The sequence below is a fragment of the Apodemus sylvaticus genome, chromosome 10, assembly GCF_947179515.1.
Source record: "Apodemus sylvaticus chromosome 10, mApoSyl1.1, whole genome shotgun sequence".
Lineage (NCBI taxonomy): Eukaryota > Metazoa > Chordata > Mammalia > Rodentia > Muridae > Apodemus > Apodemus sylvaticus.
The window spans coordinates 96,837,752-96,856,306 of NC_067481.1; the positions used below are offsets into that span (position 1 = coordinate 96,837,752).

At 50.5% G+C, this 18,555-nt stretch overlaps 1 protein-coding gene and 1 non-coding gene across 2 annotated transcripts in view; one reads left to right on the forward strand and one right to left on the reverse strand.

Moving 5' to 3' along the window:
- The window catches only part of Tsc2 (TSC complex subunit 2), a 35,523-nt gene that overhangs the window by 992 nt on the left and 15,976 nt on the right, over nucleotides 1–18,555 (forward strand). The window contains 15 exon segments of the mRNA XM_052195035.1: nucleotides 1,686–1,772; nucleotides 3,995–4,105; nucleotides 4,872–5,016; nucleotides 5,826–5,943; nucleotides 7,924–7,972; nucleotides 8,263–8,388; nucleotides 9,073–9,146; nucleotides 10,176–10,302; nucleotides 11,073–11,216; nucleotides 11,989–12,126; nucleotides 12,585–12,688; nucleotides 12,972–13,053; nucleotides 14,191–14,346; nucleotides 14,783–14,899; nucleotides 17,763–17,885. Of these exon segments, the coding sequence (XP_052050995.1) occupies nucleotides 1,686–1,772; nucleotides 3,995–4,105; nucleotides 4,872–5,016; nucleotides 5,826–5,943; nucleotides 7,924–7,972; nucleotides 8,263–8,388; nucleotides 9,073–9,146; nucleotides 10,176–10,302; nucleotides 11,073–11,216; nucleotides 11,989–12,126; nucleotides 12,585–12,688; nucleotides 12,972–13,053; nucleotides 14,191–14,346; nucleotides 14,783–14,899; nucleotides 17,763–17,885 (1,701 nt within the window).
- Nucleotides 326–398, reverse strand: Trnak-cuu (transfer RNA lysine (anticodon CUU)). The gene has a single exon. It is a non-coding gene; the product is annotated as a tRNA-Lys (tRNA).

The window sequence follows — 18,555 nt, forward strand, 5'->3', positions numbered from 1 at the left end:
TGAGAGGCAGAGGAGATAGGACTATGGAGTTGGAGCCTACCCTGTGGCAACATAATTCTAACCTACCTGAGCTATAATATATGAGCCATGACCAGCATTTCTCCACTTTTTATTTTTATTTTTATTTTGTGGGTTTTTCTTTTTTCTTTTCTTCTTTTTTTTTTCCGATTTGGTTTTTTTGGGACAGAGTTTCTCTGTGTAGCCCTTGCTGTCCTGGAACTCACTCTGTAGACCAGACTGGCCTCGAACTCAGAAATCCGCCTGCCTCTGCCTCCCAGAGTGCTGGGATTATAGGTGTGCACCACCACCGCCCGGCAAACAGTCACGCCCAACGTGGGGCTCGAACCCACAACCCTGAAATTAAGAGTTTCATGCTCTACCGACTGAGCTAGCCGTGCTGTACTTTGTTGGTTTTTCAAGACATGGTTTCTCTGTGTAGCCCTGGCTGTCCTGGAACTCACTCTGTAGACCAGGCTGGCCTTGAACTCAGAAATCCGCCTGCCTCTGCCTCCCAGAGTGCTGGGATTACAGGCATGCGCCACCACCGCCTCGGCTTCCCACTTACTATTTTTAATTTTTGTCTTATGTGTGTGGGTGTCTTGCCCATAAATAGTTGTTGCCTATAATTTGTACTTGAAGCATTTTCCACTCATACACAAAGCAAATACTCATCGTTTGGTGAGAGTTGTAAATACATATGGAACATCTGTATCCAGTGGGTAGGATTTGCCAGTAGAAAGCATCAAGTAGTGACACATGTCCCAGCTTGAAGGAACGTTGAAAGCAGGCTACGAGGGAAGCTGGTCATAGACAGCCTCATGGTGCCAGAGTCCAGGGTATGAAAACGCCCATAATCCCAGCACTTGGAAGTCTGAAGCAGGAAGATCACCTTGAGCTCAGAGCCTGGGCCTGACTTCCAGGCTAGTGAGGGCCACAGAAAAGGATACTCTGAATAAATAAGTGAAGTTGTTATAATGGTATATCTAATGTTATGTGAGTTCTATCTACTAAAACTTTCAGTTAGGTAAATAAAGTTGCCCCTTGTCAATCCAAGAGTTACAGATAGTTAGGTTTGATGGGATGTGTCTTTAATCCCAGCACTTTGGAGGTAGAGGCAGGTGGGTCTCTGTCAGCACCTGTTGAAGCTACACAGTGAATTCTGGGATACCTAGGGCTACAGACACAACAAAACAACCAAACCAAAACAAAACATGGTCTACAGTTGGATATGGCTTTCCCTTGTAGTCCCAGTACTCGTAAAGCAGAGGCAGGAGAATTGCTGTATGTTTGAGGTTGGCCTAGCCTATAATGTGGTACAAGGACAACCCAGGATGCACAGAGACCTAGCCTTTAAAAAAAACAAACAAAAGAAAATAAAATCCTGGGTGATAGTGGTGGTTGGTGTATGCTAGTATTCCCGCCCAGCACTGGGGAGGCAGAGGCAGGAGGATCTCTGTGAGTTTGAGGCCAGCCTGGTCTACAGAGCGAGTTCCAGTACAGCTAGGGCTACACAGAGAAACCCCGTCAAGAGAGAGACAGAGACAGCACAAAATGAGAAAAGGGAAAAAAAAATACCCCATTGGTTTACAGGGGAGACACAGAACGGCTTGCAGGCGGTTTATGACCAGTGGTCAGGAAGACCTCTTCTTTGAAGCTCTGCCCTATTCCTCCTTTCTCTTCTCCAGGAACTGAGTGGTGAGTGCGGCCTCAACAATCGTATCCGAATGATAGGGCAGATCTGTGATGTGGCAAAAACCAAGAAACTGGAAGAGGTAAGTTTGCCTCGGCCATGCTGCTGACGCGGGGCCTGCCCTCTGCGGGCTGTGGAGAATCCTTCAATCTGCAGTTGCTCTCTTGAGCTGTTTTCCTTTTTCTTCAAAGATTTATTGCATGTATGTGAGTACACCGTTGCTGTCCTCAGACACACCAGAAGAGGGCATCGGATCCCATTACAGATGGTTGTGAGCCACCATGTGGTTGCTGGGATTTGAACTCAGGACCTCGGGAAGAGCAGTCAGTGCTCTTAGCCGCTGAGCCATCTCGCCAACCCCGAACTGTTTTCTCTTATTCGTGAGGCTTGTGATTGCTAGCTGGCCTGTTGTTCACTGTGTGGTTCAGGCTGATATGATGTGAGCTGGATATGTGCCATGGACCACCCCAGCCGGGTGTGGGGGTCCCTGGGATGGAGGGTTCTCGAAGTCCAGGTGGGTAAGGATTTGGTGGTGACAAACAGAAACAAACACAGAGGCAGTTTGAATCTTGAGTGTATTTTGTAGCTTTCAAGCAGGGGATTTTATACATTAAACCAAACATGACATAACTCTAAGAAACCATATCCAGCTAAACAATTGTGAATACCAACATGAATCACTTCGCACAGTAAAATACAAAAGTCATGTAAGCATTACAATTCTGAACTACATGTTCAGTGAATCACAAACAGAACAGGTAACGTCATCATCAAAAATATAACAATTCTAAAAGAATATGTTCAGTAGGGTGGTTGTCCAAGGCTAGTGGCATATTCCCAGGAACAGGTTAATAAATCTTTATGATCAGTGCTCTTAACCGCTGAGCTAACTTTACAGCCCCTGTGATTAATTATTGCTTAACATCTAATACCTGATTTTTTTATAAATCTTCAAAGCATAAACTTAAACTATTTTAATTCTTTTTAATTAAGGCTTTCTTTACCATATACCAAAACCCACCTCCGATGACACACATGTAGCCATATGAAATTTTATTGTTGGGAAAATTTTTATCTATCATAATTTTGTAAACGATTTGAAAAGTAAAGCATTGGTTTCCCTGGAGATACGGCCATGTTAGTGACCCGTCTCAAGGGGTGGTTTTTCACCCATTATTCTTGCTTAGGTCATGGTCTGGGCTCCCAGGAACCTGCAGGTAAGAAAAGGAGTGAAAGAGAGCAAAAAAGAAAAATTGCCACGAGAACTACGCCTCAATATGGTTTCTCCAGCCAAGAGTTCCACAACCAGTTCCAGGAGACCTCCTTTTGAAATCTAACGCCTCAGTCTGTGGAACTTGTCACACACATGCTCCTGGGGTCGGTGTGGCAGATATGATTCTCCTTCCTTAGCTCCTTCAGTGTAGATTGGGATTATAGGCATATCCCAGGCAGCTAGCTTTGTGATAATTCAATTTTTACCACTTTAGAGAAATTTAGCTTTCTTTTTCTTTTTTTTTTTCTCTTTTCTTTTTTCAAGACAGGGTTTCTTTGTATAGCCCTGGCTGTCCTGGAACTTACTCGTAGACCAGGCTGGTCTTGAACTCAGAAATCTGCCTGCCTCTGCCTCCCAGAGTGCTGGGATACAGGCGTGCGCCACCTCCGCCCGGCTTGAAATTTAGCTTCCATCTTAGTGATGTGGAAGCTTCTAGAAATGCCCAAAGTGCAACCCTGAGAGACTTACCTTGGTGGTTGCAAAAGGAATGGACCTTCCCTGAATTCCTGGAAAAACTTATGGCTCTGCATATCTGCTTATCCTCTTTGTAGATGTGGTGGAGGGGTGGTGGTTGAGACAGGGACTCACTATGTAGACCAGGCTGGCCTTTATTCAGAATCTCCTGCCTGTGCCTGGAGTGGTGGGATTAAAGGCTGCGCGGCTGCCACGTGGCTTCAGAGTGGATCCAGAACATTGAGTCGGGGCTCACTCACACAGAAACGCCTTGGAGTAGGTGTCTGGGGCAGATGCCTGTGTAGGGCTCCACCTGTGCTGCTTATTCTGGACATCACGGTGCTTCTTGTGCAGAGAGCTACTAGGGGCTCCTGAAGTCTGCTTCCCTGTCTAGCCTGTGATCCGATCCTGCGCCCAGTAAACAGACTTGGCTGGGTGTCAGGTGTGGTGGTAAAAGTCTCTCATGGAGTTGGTTTTAAGTCAGAAGACCCTATCCTGTGCTTTGTGTCGTGGGCCTTTGAGGGGCTGAGGTCCCTGGAGATCACACCCTTCTCACTGTCCCCTTTCTGTTGTGGCAGCACGCAGTGGAGGCACTTTGGAAGGCTGTCTCAGACTTGCTACAGCCAGAGCGGCCACCAGAGGCCCGACATGCAGTTCTTGCCTTGTTGAAGGCCATTGTGCAGGGACAGGTAAGAGGGCGGAGCCGCGTGAGCCTGCGGGATGAAGGCAGTCCCTCACTGGTTGAGCTCCTGCCTTTGCTGGCCTGCCAGGGGCAGGGTCCAGCGGTTTACAGGCTCTGGAGCCGGCTGAGTCTGAGGACATCCTGGTGTCGTGTGTCATTGTAGCTCCTGAGCCTCCACCTTATGTGAGAGTAGAGAAGGACAGCTGTAGCTTCTGGGGGTGGTGGCACAAGTAGCTTATGCAGGTTATTAGGGTGTGGCGGTTGTTAGTTTGCTGTTACTGACCGGTTATGACCACTCCCTGTCATTCTCTAGCCATTTAGGCCCCAGCTGGCCTTTAACCCGCCTGCTCCTTCCAGTCACTCCTGGAAGGGTCTTCCTCTAGGCCACTCTCTTCCTTGACAGTCTAGCCTCCCGAAGAGCTGTGCTGTCTCTCCTAAGGGCCATGGCACCTCTTCTGGCGCTAGATCTTCGTCCTCACAATATGAGGGCACACTAGTTTAGCTTGGCTCTTGAGTTGGACCAGAGCTTCACTGCCACACTGTGTGCCTGCCCCGCCCATGTCCAGAGCTTGATGCGTTAGGTAGTGTACACATGACATTCAGCCATTGGCTGGTGCCTCTGACTCCCGTCTGAACCTGTGATTTTGCTGACCTGCCTTCCATAAGGTGCTTCTAGGAGAACAAGCATGTCTGGAGTCCTGGGTCCTGATGTACTTGACTTTTCGACAGCTGCATGGGAAATGCTGAAAGGGCTCTGTTGTTTTTGTCTTTAGGGTGATCGTTTGGGGGTTCTCAGAGCCCTCTTCTTCAAAGTGATCAAGGATTACCCCTCCAATGAAGACCTCCATGAACGGCTGGAAGTTTTTAAAGCCCTCACAGACAATGGAAGGCACATTACCTACTTGGAAGAAGAACTGGGTAGGTGTCACATAGAGTGAGATCCTGGCATGACAAAGGGTGTCGCTGTTCATGAGGTGGCCTGCAGGGGGCGCAGGACCATATTGCCATTTGCCTTGGGAGCTTACCAGCGCCCTCATGGGGTTCCCTGCAGACCTGGTGCTTGAAGACTGGCAGGGCCCAGAAAGTGCCTTTGAAATGGGTGGCGCATTTGTCTTGGAGAGGGTACTGAATCTGCGTGCCTGGGCCCTGTCTTCTTCCCTGTCATCAGCGGACCTGTGTTGTCACTGCTGCGTCAATGTGACTTGACATCCCACCCCAGTTTCTGCCTGCCTCCTGTCATGTGACAGTAATAAGACTTCCTTTCCCTTCGGTGAGGAAAAAAGAAAGACTTGGGAGTAAGTCAGCTCAGGGCTCTGCCGTCCTAATGCCCAGAAATGGTCCTTGGCTGCTGATCTGCGACTGGGACAGGTGCTGTCACAGTTTGCCATCAGATTCTCAGAGGCCGTATGGCCTGCAGCCTGTATCTTCTAGAGATTTCTTGTGGGGTTGGGGATCTCCTAAGAACCTGCTTCCTGAGCAAGAACTTTAATGTCTGTGTCCCCTGTAATGGAGTCAGCCCTTGAATGGAACGTTTGGTGCTTTTATCAGCCTAGCTCTCACACCCAGGCAGAGCTGTGTGTGCACAGGGCTTGATCAGAGCCCTGAGGAGCATCCCTGGGGCCAGGATGACACGGTGATGGGGTGTAGACCATTCTCCTGGAGGAGGGGGAGGGGGAGGAAGAAGAGGAGGAGGAGGGGGGAGTATAGCCTTGGCTTTTCTCCCACAGCAGAGTTTGTCCTGCAGTGGATGGATGTTGGCTTATCGTCAGAATTCCTGCTGGTACTCGTGAACCTGGTCAAATTCAACAGCTGTTACCTTGACGAATACATTGCATCTATGGTTCAGTAAGTAAAAGTTGAATTAAGGGCTGAGGTGCCGCTGAGTGGTAGAGCTGCTGCTAGCATGGAAGAGACCCTGGATCCCACTCCCAGCTCAGAGGAAAGAAAGAACTCTAGGGTCCCTTTGATAACAGTTCTGCTGTCTTAGGTCTCAAGCTTAGCTCCTTTTTCTTTTATTTATGTGAGTACACTGTCGCTGTCTTCTTCAGACACACCAGAAGAGGGCGTCAGATCTCATTATCCATGGTTGTGAGCCACCATATGGTTGCTGGGATTTGAACTCAGGACCTCTGGAGGAGCAGTCAGTGCTCTTAACCACTGAGCCATCTTTCCAGCCCAAGCTTAGCTCTCTAGGATGAATAATGTCATGAAGCTACCAGATAAATGAGATTGCCAGTGGACATATGCACATTTTTTTAAATGATTTATTTATTATTTTATGTAAGTACATCGTAGTTGTCTTCAGACACACCACAAGAGGGTGTCAGATCTCATTACAGAATGGTTATGACCCACCATGTGGTTGCTGGGATTTGCACTCAGGACCTTCAGAAGAGCAGTCAGTGCTCTTAACCACTGAGCCATCTCTCCAGCCCATGCACATTTTTTTTGAGACAGGGTTTGTTTTTTGTTTTTTTTTATAGCTCTGGCTATCCTGGAACTCACTTTGTAGACCAGGCTGGTCCTGAACTCACAGATATCCTCCTGCCTCTGCCTCCTGAGACCTGGGACTAAAGGCGTGCACCACCATCACCTGTTATAAGCACATATTTTTATTTTTGCATTTTACTTTTTTATCATTTTTTCCTGTGTACCATGGCACATGTGTAGAGGTCAAGGACAACTTTGTGGTGTCTGTTTTCTCCTTCCCACCTTTATATGTATGGATAAAACTCATGTTTGTAGGTTTACACAGTAAGCACTTTACCCATTGATCGTCTTGCCAGCTCCTTTTTTGTTATTATTATTATTTTTTTTAAATTTGTGGTTTTTAGACAGGGTCTTATTGTATAGTTCTGGCTGGCCTAGAACTCAGTCTGTAGACCAGGCTGTCCTCCAACTCAGACAGCCGATGCCTCTCCCCTGAGGGCTGGACTAAAGGCGTGCACTGCCATGCCCAGCACTCTTTGGTCAGTTTTTTTTTTTTTTTTTTGATTTATTTATTTATTATTATATGTAAGTACCCTGTAGCTGTCTTCAGACACGCCAGAAGAGGGCGTCAGATCTCACTATGGATGGTTGTGAGCCACCATGTGGTTGCTGGGATTTGAACTCAGGACCTTTGGAAGAACAGTCGGTGCTCTTAACCGCTGAGCCACCTCTCCAGCCCCAGTTTTTTTTTTTTTTTATTTTGATTAGTTTATCATGTATATGGATATTTTTCTTGCATGTATGCCTGTGTACCATGTGTATGCACTGCCTGCAGAGGCCAGAGGGCATCAGATACCCTGGTCCTGGAGATAAAGGTGGTTGAGAACCACTATTTGGGTGCTGGGAATTAAACCTGGGTCTTATAGAAGAGCAGACTGTGTCTTAACCACTGAGCCATCTCTCCAGCCCTGTTTTTGTTTGTTGTTTGTTGTTTTGTTTGTTTGTTTAAAACCATCTTGAAATCTCTATGAAGCAGAGGGTTTGTTTTATTTCCACCATGCATGCAACACTGGGCATGTGGTTGGCACAGAATAGGCACAGCATAGACAAGCCACTCAAATGACTGATAGCATACATTGGAGAAGAAATAAAAGATAGCCAGGCAGTGGTGGCGCATGCCTGTAATCCCAGCACTTGGGAGTCAGAGGTGGGCAGATTTCTGAGTTCGAGGCCAGCCTGGTCTACAGAGTGAGTTCCAGGACGGCCAGGGCTACACAGAGAAACCCTGTCTCAAAAAAAAAAAACCTATATGTGTGGGTGTATGTGTATGTATATATGTCACAGAGTCTAACTGAAACGCTATTTGAACTGACTTCAATGTTCTTCTTCTTCCAGCATGATTTGTCTGTTATGCATCCGGACCGTGTCCTCTGTGGACATTGAGGTCAGTTACTCCCGGCTTTATTTGTGGAAGGCCCTGTTGCCATGCTCTGGCTGTGTGGATTCTGGAGGCTGCTCAGCTTCTCTGAGCTGTAGACATGTGCTGTCAGGGCAGCTGGGTGATCTGCATAGGATGGGCAGTCGTGCCTGCGGTAGACTGATGGCGGCCTACAGCCCCTCCCACGTGCACACTCACTCTTGTTTACCTGCACTGTGGTTCCTACACAGGCTGCTCAGGGGGCAGGTAGGAGGGTAAGAGTTAGGCACCAGCACGATGCTCTGCCCCTCCTGCAGGTGTCCTTGCAGGTGCTGGATGCTGTGGTCTGCTACAACTGTCTGCCAGCCGAGAGCCTGCCTCTGTTCATCATCACCCTCTGCCGCACCATCAATGTCAAGGAACTGTGTGAGCCGTGCTGGAAGGTAGGCGTCTCCAGGCTGTTCCTGGGAGCTCCGTCCCAGGACACACTCTGCTGTCACTCACCTGTCAGTGGATGCTGCTAGACTTTTGGGGTCACCAGGCGCTGAAACGCTGAGGACGTCCCAGTGGCCCTTTCCCGGGTGGCTGAGTGGAGGCCCAGGTTTGGGAGATGTTTTGAGGGTAGTTAGGGTCTCCATTGCTGAGAAGACACACCATGACCAAGGCAACTGTTATAAGGGACATTGAATTGGGGCTAGCTTACAGGTTCATCGAATCAGTCCGTTATCATCAAGGCAGGAGGCATAGCAGCCTCCAGGCAGATATCGTACTGGAGAAGAAGCCAAGAGTTGTACATCTTGATCTGACTGCAGCCAGGAGAAACTCTCATGAGCAGCTAGGAGGAGGGTCTCAAAGCCCACCCCTCAGTGACACACTTCTTTTAACAAGGCTACACATCCTCCAATAAGACCACACCTCCTGATAGTGCCACTTCCCTTGGGCTAAAGTGTTCAAACCGCCACAGGGCTCTGTAGTCCTTCGCGTGTGTAAGGATGACACAGGGAGCCTGGGATCAAGGTGGGATTGTAGAACAGTGTCCATGCTAGGCAGGCTGAGGCTGGGGCTCCCGCTTAAGGCTGGGGTTATATCACTTAACCCTTAAGGTGTGTGTGTATGTTGCTTTCCAGCTGATGCGTAACCTTCTAGGCACCCATCTGGGCCACAGTGCCATCTACAACATGTGCCGCATCATGGAGAACAGGTGAGTGTGTGTGTGCCTGGTGAGGGTGGCAGGCTAGCATCACGGGGGAGGCTTTCGATGCTTGGCTGGTATTGATCAAGCTGGGGCTTTCCTGGTTTTTTTGGGTAGCCGTTCTCCATTCGGACATAACTTCCCATCTTCTGTGTCTGCCAGTCCAATCACGATGTTCACCTTTAGACTCACCTTCCGTCCTAAGCCTGATAGCCATAGTGTGGGCCTTTCCATTCTGCTGTAGTCTAGATTTATGGCCTGATGTTGTCCACACCTTCACCCCTGTAGCCAAGCCATTGTAAGCACTGATGGTTTTATCTTGAGGGGCAGCTCAGGTTTACCCACTGTCACAGCCACATCAGAGCTCCCCGTTTTCTTCTCCCTGACCTCCATCATTGCCTCCTTAAGCATATTGTTGTAGAACAACCAAATGAGGTTCCTCTTTCACAGATCTGACCATGTTAGCCTTCATGTGAGATCATAGTGGTCTCAGTGCAAACAGACCCAGTGGAAGTCTTAATCCTGTCTTACTCCCAGAAACCTCTTGCCTTGTCCTTGGCATTCTCCCTCCTGCCAAGGGTCTCCACATACACCTGTCACTCCTGGAAAACTGTCCTCACTTGTGCTGCATCCTGGATGTTTTGTGAGGTCCTGATACGTGGCTAGCTCCCTGGCTTTCTAGGTTGTCCTCACTGTGTCCATGGCTTCTCAGCTGTGGTCTCAGCTGCAGCCTTTTGTGAGATTCCTGAGTCTCTGTCGTCCACCAGGCTAATCGCACCATGCGGCCCAGGGCCTTGTCACATGAGTTCTGTGTCTAATGTGAGCCATAAGCCACGTGATCAGCAGTGATTGGCTGAGCACGTTGTGAAGGAGTCACAGTTGCGGCTGGCCTCTTCGTTCCCTGCCCATTTCCCCAACCACACCACTGCACCATAAGTGCAGAGTGTCTCCTGGGGACACTGCCAGAACGCAGCCCTACCTTGGGTCCCACTCCGAGCTGGCACTCTGCTCACAGCTCTCTCTGGGAAACATTTTCAGATCCTACATGGAAGACGCTCCGTTGCTGAGAGGAGCTGTGTTCTTTGTGGGGATGGCCCTCTGGGGAGCTCACCGACTCTATTCTCTCAAGAACTCCCCCACGTCTGTGCTGCCGTCTTTTTATGAGGTAAGGGGCTTTCTATACCGCAGCGGGTTGGAGAAAGTGGGAGAGCTTACATCAGGTTTGCCCACCTATCTGGCTGTGTCTTATGGGGCTGGAACTGAACAGCTATTCCTAGTCGCTTGCTTTTTAACTGTGGATGAGCATTAGGGCTATACAAATGTAAGAAAATGTTTTATTGTACAGACTTCATCCCCTACCCACCAGTGCCAAAGTGCTCAGTGTTGCCCCTGGGATAGCATTCCTCCTCTCAGTGCTGGCTCCCTTCTGTCAAGTAGTGATCTTTCCATCTCTCTGGATGATGTACACAGCATGACTTTTGTTCTGTGGTGCCCTGAGGTGTTCAGAGAACTTCCTGTGTGTGCTTGTATTTAGTTCTCGGGGCTCCTTGGTAAGCTGGGGCCCTCATTTTACAGCAGAGCTACTCAGACAAAGTGCCTTTCATCTAGTTGTAGAGTCTCCTCCTAATCTGCACGGCTCCTGCGGTTCTGTGCAAGTTGTGGTCTTTACACATTGCATTGCCAACACCACAACTGAGCACCCGTCAGTTTGTGCTAAGACAGTACTTTTGTTCTGGAATTTGGAGTTACTGTCCCCTCCAAGTCAGGCCTTTTGGAGGTGGGGGCCTTGAGCCTTACATAACAGATACCTTTCTGAGTTCCACAGGCTTTGTGGGCCTGTGTGCTCAGTGCTTCTCATCCATGCAGTTTATGTCCACCTCTGAGACAGGATAGGAGACAGGATGCTCCTCTCTGCCCCGTGCTACTATGTTTCAGGCTATGACCTGTCCCAACGAGGTGGTGTCATATGAGATTGTTCTATCCATAACAAGACTCATCAAGAAGTATAGGAAGGACCTCCAGGCTGTGACGTGGGACATTCTGCTGGACATCATTGAACGGCTGCTTCAGCAACTCCAGGTCAGTCAGGAAGGCCGGAAGGACTGAGACCTCACAGAGGCAGGCCTGTCCCTGAGGACAGGCGGACATGTGCTCTGTGCATCTGGGCCCTTTCTTGGGGTCTGAGGCTTGCTGTGGATGTTTTCTGGTGGTTCTCGGTGGTGCCAGTTTGTCTTCCTCTGAAGGACAGATTGTGTTTTGCCAAGTGTGCTCCTATATTTTGACTCTAGGCATACTCAGTAGGTTAGCGAGGCCTGAGCTAGTTGTCCAAGGCAGACCAAGTGACAGGACAGGTCACCTTCATGGCCTGAGTAGCCCCAAAGGCAGTTTACAGAGCTTCTACACTGCCATCTGTAACTGTGGAGGACAGCGTAAGTGACACAGTGCTAAAGAAAACACCAGGGCCACAGGTTCTCATGATGCGGGGCTCTGTGAGGTGAGGTCAGCATCTGGCTTAGCTCAGCCTTGGGCAGGAGATGAAAAGGCCAGTGGGGGAAGACTGCGACCTGGGAGAAACAGGCAAGGGTGTGAAGCTGCGGTATTCTCACCTCCTGTTTGCTCAGCCTCTATTCCTATTGGAGGAAATGGGCCATAAGTCTCTCTCAGTGGTCTAGTCGGAGTGAGTGAGAAAGAGGGAAGGGGGGAGAGAGAGAGAGAGCGAGCGAGAGAGCGTGAGCGCATGCATATGGGTGGTGTGGGTGTATGGTAGGTGGTATGTTTGTAAGTAGCTCTTCTCAAGCTGTGTTGAGAGGGTAAAGGAAATCAGTTTATATGGTGTATCTTGGTACTGCAGAACCTGGACAGCCCAGAACTCAGGACCATTGTCCATGACCTGCTGACTACTGTGGAGGAGCTATGTGACCAGAAAGAGTTCCATGGCTCGAAGGAAAGATACTATGAACTGGTGGAGAGCTATGCGGACCAGAGACCTGTAAGGACCCTCTCCTGGTGGAGCCTGGTGGTGGGGAATGGTTCCCATGGAGCCGTGATTTCTGATTTTCAAGTAAAAGATGGACAGGCTCCTGTGTCCTGGACCTATGCTCCAGCAGGATTCCTGGCAGGCCTCAGCTCGCAGGCTGTGTGGCTTTGTCAGAGAGCTTAGTGCTAGCCTAACCATCAGCCTCCTCCCGCCTGTGTGGAGAAGGTTCTGGGCTCTCCCAGGGGGTAGCAGTCATTTTGCTAGGATTACTTCGTTCACTGCCAGATTATCGCATGACCTTGACGGGAGTTCCTCACTTCCAGGGAACATTCATCCTTGCTAATTCCCCACGGGCTGTGATGTGGCTAATGTCTGAGAAAACTGGGCTCTCCTGGCTTAGCAGCCTAGTAGCAGGTTAGCAGCACTTGCAGAAGGGCAGCACTGACCTTAGAACTGTTTTCCTTCGACAGGAATCCTCTCTCTTAAACTTGATATCCTACAGAGCCCAGTCCATCCACCCAGGCAAGGATGGTTGGATCCAGACCTTGCAGTTGTTGATGGAGAGGTTCTTCAGGTAGTGGAGCCTCTATAATCCCTTTGTCACCAGGGGTCTGTTTATGACCTCAGGAAGTTCAGGCTTTCCTTTCTGATCTCCAAAACCACAGAATGAGTGGGAAGGAAGGTTGGCCTTTCCGTACGACATGTCCTCTGGCCCACATGGTGGTCCATAAAGATGGCCCGGTCTGGTTGTCGTGGATTCCATGAGGGTGGTCCAGAGTTGAGGCTCCCTGCCAGCTGTGCGGGGCCCAAAGCACACATGTGCCAAGGGTGCTGCAGCGAACCTGCTCCTCCCCCAGGAACGAGAGCCGCAGTGCCGTGCGCATCAAGGTGCTGGATGTGCTGTCCTTCGTGCTGCTGATCAACAGGCAGTTCTATGAGGTGTGCACTCAGGTCGAAAGCCAGGGGTGTGGGTGGGTGGGGTGGGGCTGGCTCCGGGCTCCACCCCCTCTGGGCCTTGGACTCCTCCAGCAGAGCTGAGGTCTACTTGGGGTCCCACTGGCTTCCCCTTACAGCATGCCTCCAGCTGGCTTTCTTCTCCCTGTATATTCAATAGTTTATTTATTTTGTCATGTCCTGGTTGGGCCTGTGTTGGGCCTGGAGGCTGCCAAGAAGCAAGGTAGGTATTTCACCCTCATGGAGCTCTGGCCTAAGATCCCCTTAGAACCCAGGAGTTCCTGAAAAATCTGGTTTGACTTCAGAAGACTTCTGTGTGTGTGTTGTTCTGGGGAAGGACTCAGGTCCCACACCTGTTAGGCAGGTGCTCTGTCACCCTGTGGCATAGTGAGTGGCGTTCATCTCTAACCATTTCTGCTGTCCAGCATCCCTTAGCCATTACCAGGCGCAGGCCGCCCCCAGCACCACCAGGTGGTCTTGCTGTGCCTTCCTGCCTCTGGGCTTCCTCCAGTCTGAGGTATTCTTGCTTTCAGGAGCCTGCTAGTGCTGATGTCTGTGCGGCCTTTTTTGTGCCTTGGACAGATCTCTCTCCTTCTGCATGGCTGTCAGGGCCTGACTTCCCAGCTTCCTTAGCTTCCCCTTCTTGCCCTCCCAGCCCTTCTGTACTCCACATTGCGCTCTGCTGTGTCTGCTGCAATCCGGCCCCTCATCCCTCAGGGAGGAGCGCAGCGCCCTTTCAGGAAGGCCCTCTGGATGCTCTATTCTCTTACCAGAGTTGGTGTTTAGCTGTTCTCTTCCTGTTATCTTCTGCCAGTTATGTGAAAGCACTCCTTGCAATGTCCTTGTTATAGTGGAATCTTTGATGTCAGGGTTTCCTTTCGCCCAACACACACACTCTCACGTTGATACATGGCCCTCCACCGAGGAGGGTTCTTTGTATGTGTGAGTGTTAGACATGGAACGCACAACGGCTAAAGAAAGTACCCTTTGATATCCAGCTTTTCTGCAGTTTTGTGGGACACCTTAGCTTCCTTGGCTCTGTGTCTGAGGGAGTCACTGAAGTGTGTCCCCTGCCCACTGTGGGACTGGACACTGACCTCCTCCACCTTGTGCTCACTGCAGGAGGAGCTGATCAACTCGGTGGTCATCTCCCAGCTCTCCCACGTCCCCGAGGATAAAGACCATCAGGTCCGAAAGCTGGCTACCCAGCTGCTGGTAGACCTGGCAGAGGGCTGCCACACCCACCACTTCAACAGTCTGCTGGACATCATTGAAAAGGTGAGAGCCATTTAGAGGTCTGGGCCGGCATGGACAAAGCCCTGTGGATAGACTTTTTTGTCCTGGTTTCATCACTGTGACTGGGGCTGTCTTCACGGGCAGCGGAAAGGTGCCGTGTCAGTAGACTGTGTTGAGCCTGCTCGCCGCTCGGCCGGTGTTCTTATTGCCACAGCACCTTGTTACTCTCGGGGACTGGGCTGGACATCTGGAGAACAGCCCGGAGCAGGGATCCAGGGCTGCGGCCCACATCCCTCCGGAGTAGCCAGTCTGTCCTTTCAGTTTTGAAATGTAGTTTATGGACAGTCACTTGTGTGAAGATGTATCTTTGCCCCTGAGAAGTCCAAGAGGAGTACTCCTGGTGGTTAGCTCTGTGGGGCGGCCTGGGAGCCGTGAGTCAGAGTCTTGAGTCGGGACTCACATGCTGGCCTCTTGGTAGGTGATGGCGCGCTCGCTTGCTCCACCCCCGGAGCTGGAGGAAAGGGACATGGCTGTATACTCGGCCTCCCTGGAGGACGTGAAGACTGCGGTCCTGGGGCTCCTGGTCATCCTTCAGGTGGGTGCTCTGCAAGGGCGAGAAGACTAATTATTTGTTCAGTCTCCCTGGAAGCTTCTCTAAGGAGATAAATCTCCCGGAAAAATCCAGCTCTGACAGGTTGACAGGTATTGGGCGGTAACATGGAGGGTGACAGACCTGCAGTGGGGAATGCAGAGGGGTTCCTCAGTCCTGGCTGCCCAGAGCTCCTCTGTTGCTGCCAGGACTTGTTCCTGTAGCTGCTGAGGAGAAGCTGTTCTTGCCCTGTGAGAGCTTTACTGGGATACTCTGTCACATATCATACAGTGCCCTCCATTATAGTGAATGGCTCATTGGTTATGAATACGTCCACGAGGCTGTTCTCACAAGCAATTTACTTGGCTGTTTTTTTTTTTTTCTCACTTTTTTTTGGAGAGGGCCTCACTATGTAGCCTACTGTGGCCTTGGACCTCAAGCTGTCTTCCTTCTTCAGCCTCTGAGAGCTACGAATATAGGACCAAATGACCATGTGTCCAGCTCCAGTCAGTCGGCCTATACCTGCAGACCGCTGCTATCATGCCCTCTTCCCAAGGCCCTGGGGGCTGCTGATCTGTTTGTGTCTATAGTGACCTTTTCTTGTTGTAGATGTTTCACATACGTGGCCTTGTGTGTGGGCCTCTGTGGTTGGCTTTCACCCAGCATCTATGCTGTGGCGTGTGTCAGTGCTTCATTGGTTTTCAGAATGTTCCATTGCGTGCATGGCCCATTCAGTAGTCTGTGGATGGACACAGGTTGTTTCTACGTGTTGGTGCCTTTGCCGTGTTGTATAGTGTGCTGCAAACATCTTTTCCTTTTGCGGTGTGTGTACCTAGGAGGAACTGCTGAGTCATGCAAAGTCTGTGTTTGACATCCGAGGAGTTGTCACAGTTTGTGAGGTTTTCATTTAGTGTGTTCATGTGTGTGTCCATGCATGTGTTTGCGTGTGTTTGAAAGACTCTTGTTTACCACGGACTGCTCCAGACTAGCAGACCTAGGAGCTTATGGGGGTTCTCCTGCCTCTGCCTCCGATCGCCCCACGGAGCATGGGGTATAGATAGGTGCTACCATGGCCTGCTGCTCGAGGGTTCTGCGGATCCAAATGCGGGCCTTTACACTGTGTGAGAAGTCCTTTGCCACTCCAGGTCCAACCCTCTTTTAAAGGTGGGACCGGCACCGGCGGGACTGGCTCTGAACTCTTGGTGCTTGCTTCCATTTCCCGTGTGTTGTTACACGTCTGCAGTGCTGCAGCTGGCTTGCTGGGCTGCCGTGGTCCCAGGCTGTGCTTCATATGTGTTCCGGCTTCTTCATCGAAGTATATGTAGTTCTCTGTAGCCCTATCACATCTGGGTTTTGCCATTTTTTCCCCTCTTGTTCAAAGAAGCTCTCATTATCTTGAGAAGACTGTTTTGAATTCATAAGCTTCCTCCTCCACTTGATACACACGACGATGACCACCTCCTCGCACGCAGATTTGTTCCTTCCCTCCCCCTCCCCCTCCCCCTTCCCCCTTCTCCTCCCCCTTCCCCCTTCCCCCAGCATTTTTTTTTGAGTGACTGGGTCTCTATGCCTCTCTGGGTCCTAGAACTCACTCTGTAGACCGAGTTGACCCCAAAGCTCACAGCAGTGTGCCTGCTTCTGCCTCGAGGTGTTGGGATTAAAGTCATGTGCACCAAACACGGTCTCTTGTTGCAGTTCAGGCTGGCCTATTTCTGGAGATTCTACAGCCTCTATCTTACAAGGTTACATCATCGGCCACCACACCCAACTGGCATCCAAATTGTCAGTGGCATAAGGACAGCTCCGTAGCTCCTGGGATCTTCTTGGGCTTTCATCCAAGAGCTCAATGCTCTGCCCCCTGCTCTGTTGAAAGGAGCCATTACTCTGTGCCACATGGTCTGGGTAGAGGGAGAGGGGACTTCCTTAAGGTGTCTCTTGTCCTACCTTAGAAGTCTAGTTGAGTCAAGTTCCTGGCTATAGGCTGAGCTATGCTATATTGGAGGCAGAGTCTTGGCCTGGTCATTTCCTTACAATAGAAATAGCACAGTTCTCCTTGGTTCAGCCCCACAGAAGGGTTAGATTTTCTGCCAGCAGCAGCTGTCTGAGGCCCCATATGTCCTTTCCCAAATTGTCCATCATGGGTATGGTTTGTGTTAAATTTGTCACCTCACATCATCTAGGGCAGGACTTTGAATGGTGTGTTCTGAAACTAGGGAAATTGGTTACGTCAGTGGTCTTTAAGAGAACAGTAGGGAGTTGGTGGTATACACCTTTAATACCAGCACTCTGGAGGAAGAAGCAGATGGGTTCAAGGTCAGAGAATACCGAGAATTCCAGGCCAGACAGGAAAACAGAACAATCAAAACTAGGAGAAATGACTTCATCACTGCCCACTGCTCGCCTCTGAGGCTCAGGGACCATGGCGGCCCCTCTGACAGCAGGGCTTCTTTCTCCTGGGTTTGCCTGTTACCTGCCAGGGAGGACTCAAGCCTTGTTGGGATGGTACGGGCTGGGAGGAAGGGTGCCCCCAATTCACCCTTTAGTGGGGTGATGACCCTCGCAGCGTGTTTGCTTCACCAGGCTATCTTTGTTGACCTCCTCAGTCTTAGAGGACTAAAAGTCCCTTTGTGGCATGCGTAGAGTGGTCACTGCTGTGCAGTGCTCACGGGATGTGTTTCCTGATTTGTCTCCTGATGTCCTGCCAGTAAGATGGCCACCTAGTAAGATGGCTCCTTGACTGAGGGGTGTAGAGGGGAATATGGCAGCTGCTGCTGGATAGTCTCTGGAGAAGTGATGCTGCTTCCTCAGACTGGGTCAGGAGCCATCTCCCTGGCGGCTGTCATAGGGTTGATGCACTCTTTCTCTGCAGACCAAACTCTACACCTTGCCCGCCAGCCATGCCACTCGAGTGTATGAGACACTCATTAGCCACATCCAGCTCCACTACAAGCACGGCTACTCCCTGCCCATTGCCAGCAGCATTCGGCTGCAGGTAAGGCTGCCGGGGGGAGGGGGGCACTTCCGGGGGCCCAACATGCTGCCCTAGACTTGACTGATGCACAGCACTCTAGAGAGGCAGTGGGTGGTCTAGGACGGGCCCTGTGCAAGGCACATTTCTCCTTCACATCTGCTGTGTCTGTTTTGCCAAGGCCCTCTGCCTTTCCTTGGCTTATTACTATGAAGTTACACAGTTGTCCAAGATGGGGCACATTGGCCTCTAGGCTTGGTGTATGGTTCCAGTGCTCCCGTGCTGAAGAGTCTCCTAACAACCTGAAGCATGGGCTCCCTTGGATGTAGCTAGAAGGGAGAGGGAAGGGCGTGGCTGGACAGGGCTTGGCAGTTGCTGACACACAGCTGGTCACCCTGATACCTCTGCTGAGTAGAGGTCACTAAGAAGGAAGCCCCGAGGACCCCCCCCCCCAGGTTCTTTAAGGATCCCAGCCTCGTGTGTCACTGTAGGAAGCCATGGGGCTCTGAGATATCTTGCTGTTTGATGTCAGTGACTATACATTGCTACCTGATAGCTGCTGGGGAGAAGTCTCCTTCTGTGAAGGACACCAGCTCAGCAGTTCAGGCTTCTTGTCTTCGTGGTGTGAAGTGATCCGGATTCCTCCACCTGCCCTGGAGCCGGGCTCTGGCCTGACTGATGGCTCCTTTCCTCC